The following is a 1,170-nucleotide window of genomic DNA, read 5'->3' as shown; positions in this document are numbered from 1 at the left end:
CTCTTGCTCAGGCTGATCTCGAACTCCTGACCTCAAGTGATCCTCCTGCCTCGGCCTCCCAGAGTGCTAGGATTACAGGCGTGAGCCACCGCACCTGGCCTTGAATATATTATTAATAAAACTTCACTATACTAGTGGTAAAATATCTGGATATTATAAATAGTATGGGTAGCAATGTTTATAGTTTAATGTTAACAAGGAAATGTTATATTTAACAGAAAAAAAGTTTGATCGGAATGTACCCAAAAAGCCTGCTGTGCCATTGAGAAGTGACCATCCAGTCATGGGAATACAGAGTGGAAAAAATTTTATAAACACAAATGCAGCTGATGTCATCATGGGAGTGGCTAAAAAGCCCAAACCAATTTATGTTGACAAAAGAACTGGAGACAAGCATGATCTTGAAACCTCAGGACTCCTTCCGAAGTACATCAATAAAAAGGTAGACTTGTAATATATTAATGACAGACCTGAGTTCAAATAATTTAAGTGTGGTGTTCATGGTGATTATCTATATTATAATTAATAGCGCTCTCACTGGACAAATTATCTAGATTGCCAATTCCCATTCCTCTGCAGTCTGTATTTGGTCTAAATCTAATGTGATGAAGTTACAGAGAACTTATAATAAATACCATACAGTTCAGTGATGAAAGTTATAGCGTTTTCCTTAATTTCAATTACTAATATATTTAGCAATTATAACAAACATTCTCTGAAAGATATTAATCTTTGGTTAGGTAGAAATGTCACTAAAACAGTCACTAGTATAAATCTAGGAGGAATAACATTTTAGAAGATCTTAAGGTGTCGTCATTAAATTATGGTAACTTGTCGCAGAATGAAAAAAATGAAGAGGAATACAAATTTAGAACCATCCATCTCATCAGGGTAGTATAAATGATTCTCATTACTATTTTTTTTTTTTTAAAAAACAGGGTCTCACTCTGTTACGCAGGCTAGAGTGCAGTGGTATGATTGTAGCTCACCACAACCTCAAACTCCTAGGCTCAAGAGATCCTCCTGCCTCGGCCTCCTGAGTAGCTGGGACTATAGGCACGTGTCACTAGGCCTGCCTAATTTTTAAATTTTTTATAGAGATTGGATCTTGCTATGTTGCCCAGACTGATCTTGAACTCCTGGCCTCAAGCAATCCTCCTGCTTCGGCCT

General features: G+C 37.2%; 1 protein-coding gene across 1 annotated transcript in view; it reads left to right on the top strand.

Annotated features, from left to right (window-relative positions):
- The window catches only part of ENKUR (enkurin, TRPC channel interacting protein), a 43,445-nt gene that overhangs the window by 30,297 nt on the left and 11,978 nt on the right, over nt 1-1,170 (top strand). The window contains exon 3 of the mRNA XM_012644211.1: nt 219-450. Coding sequence (XP_012499665.1) covers nt 219-450 — 232 coding nt within the window. The remainder of the gene's footprint in view (nt 1-218; nt 451-1,170) is intronic.

This window comes from Propithecus coquereli, unplaced genomic scaffold, assembly GCF_000956105.1.
Source record: "Propithecus coquereli isolate 6110/MARCELLA unplaced genomic scaffold, Pcoq_1.0 Scaffold103, whole genome shotgun sequence".
NCBI lineage: Eukaryota > Metazoa > Chordata > Mammalia > Primates > Indriidae > Propithecus > Propithecus coquereli.
This window is presented reverse-complemented; position numbering and strand designations above follow the sequence as displayed.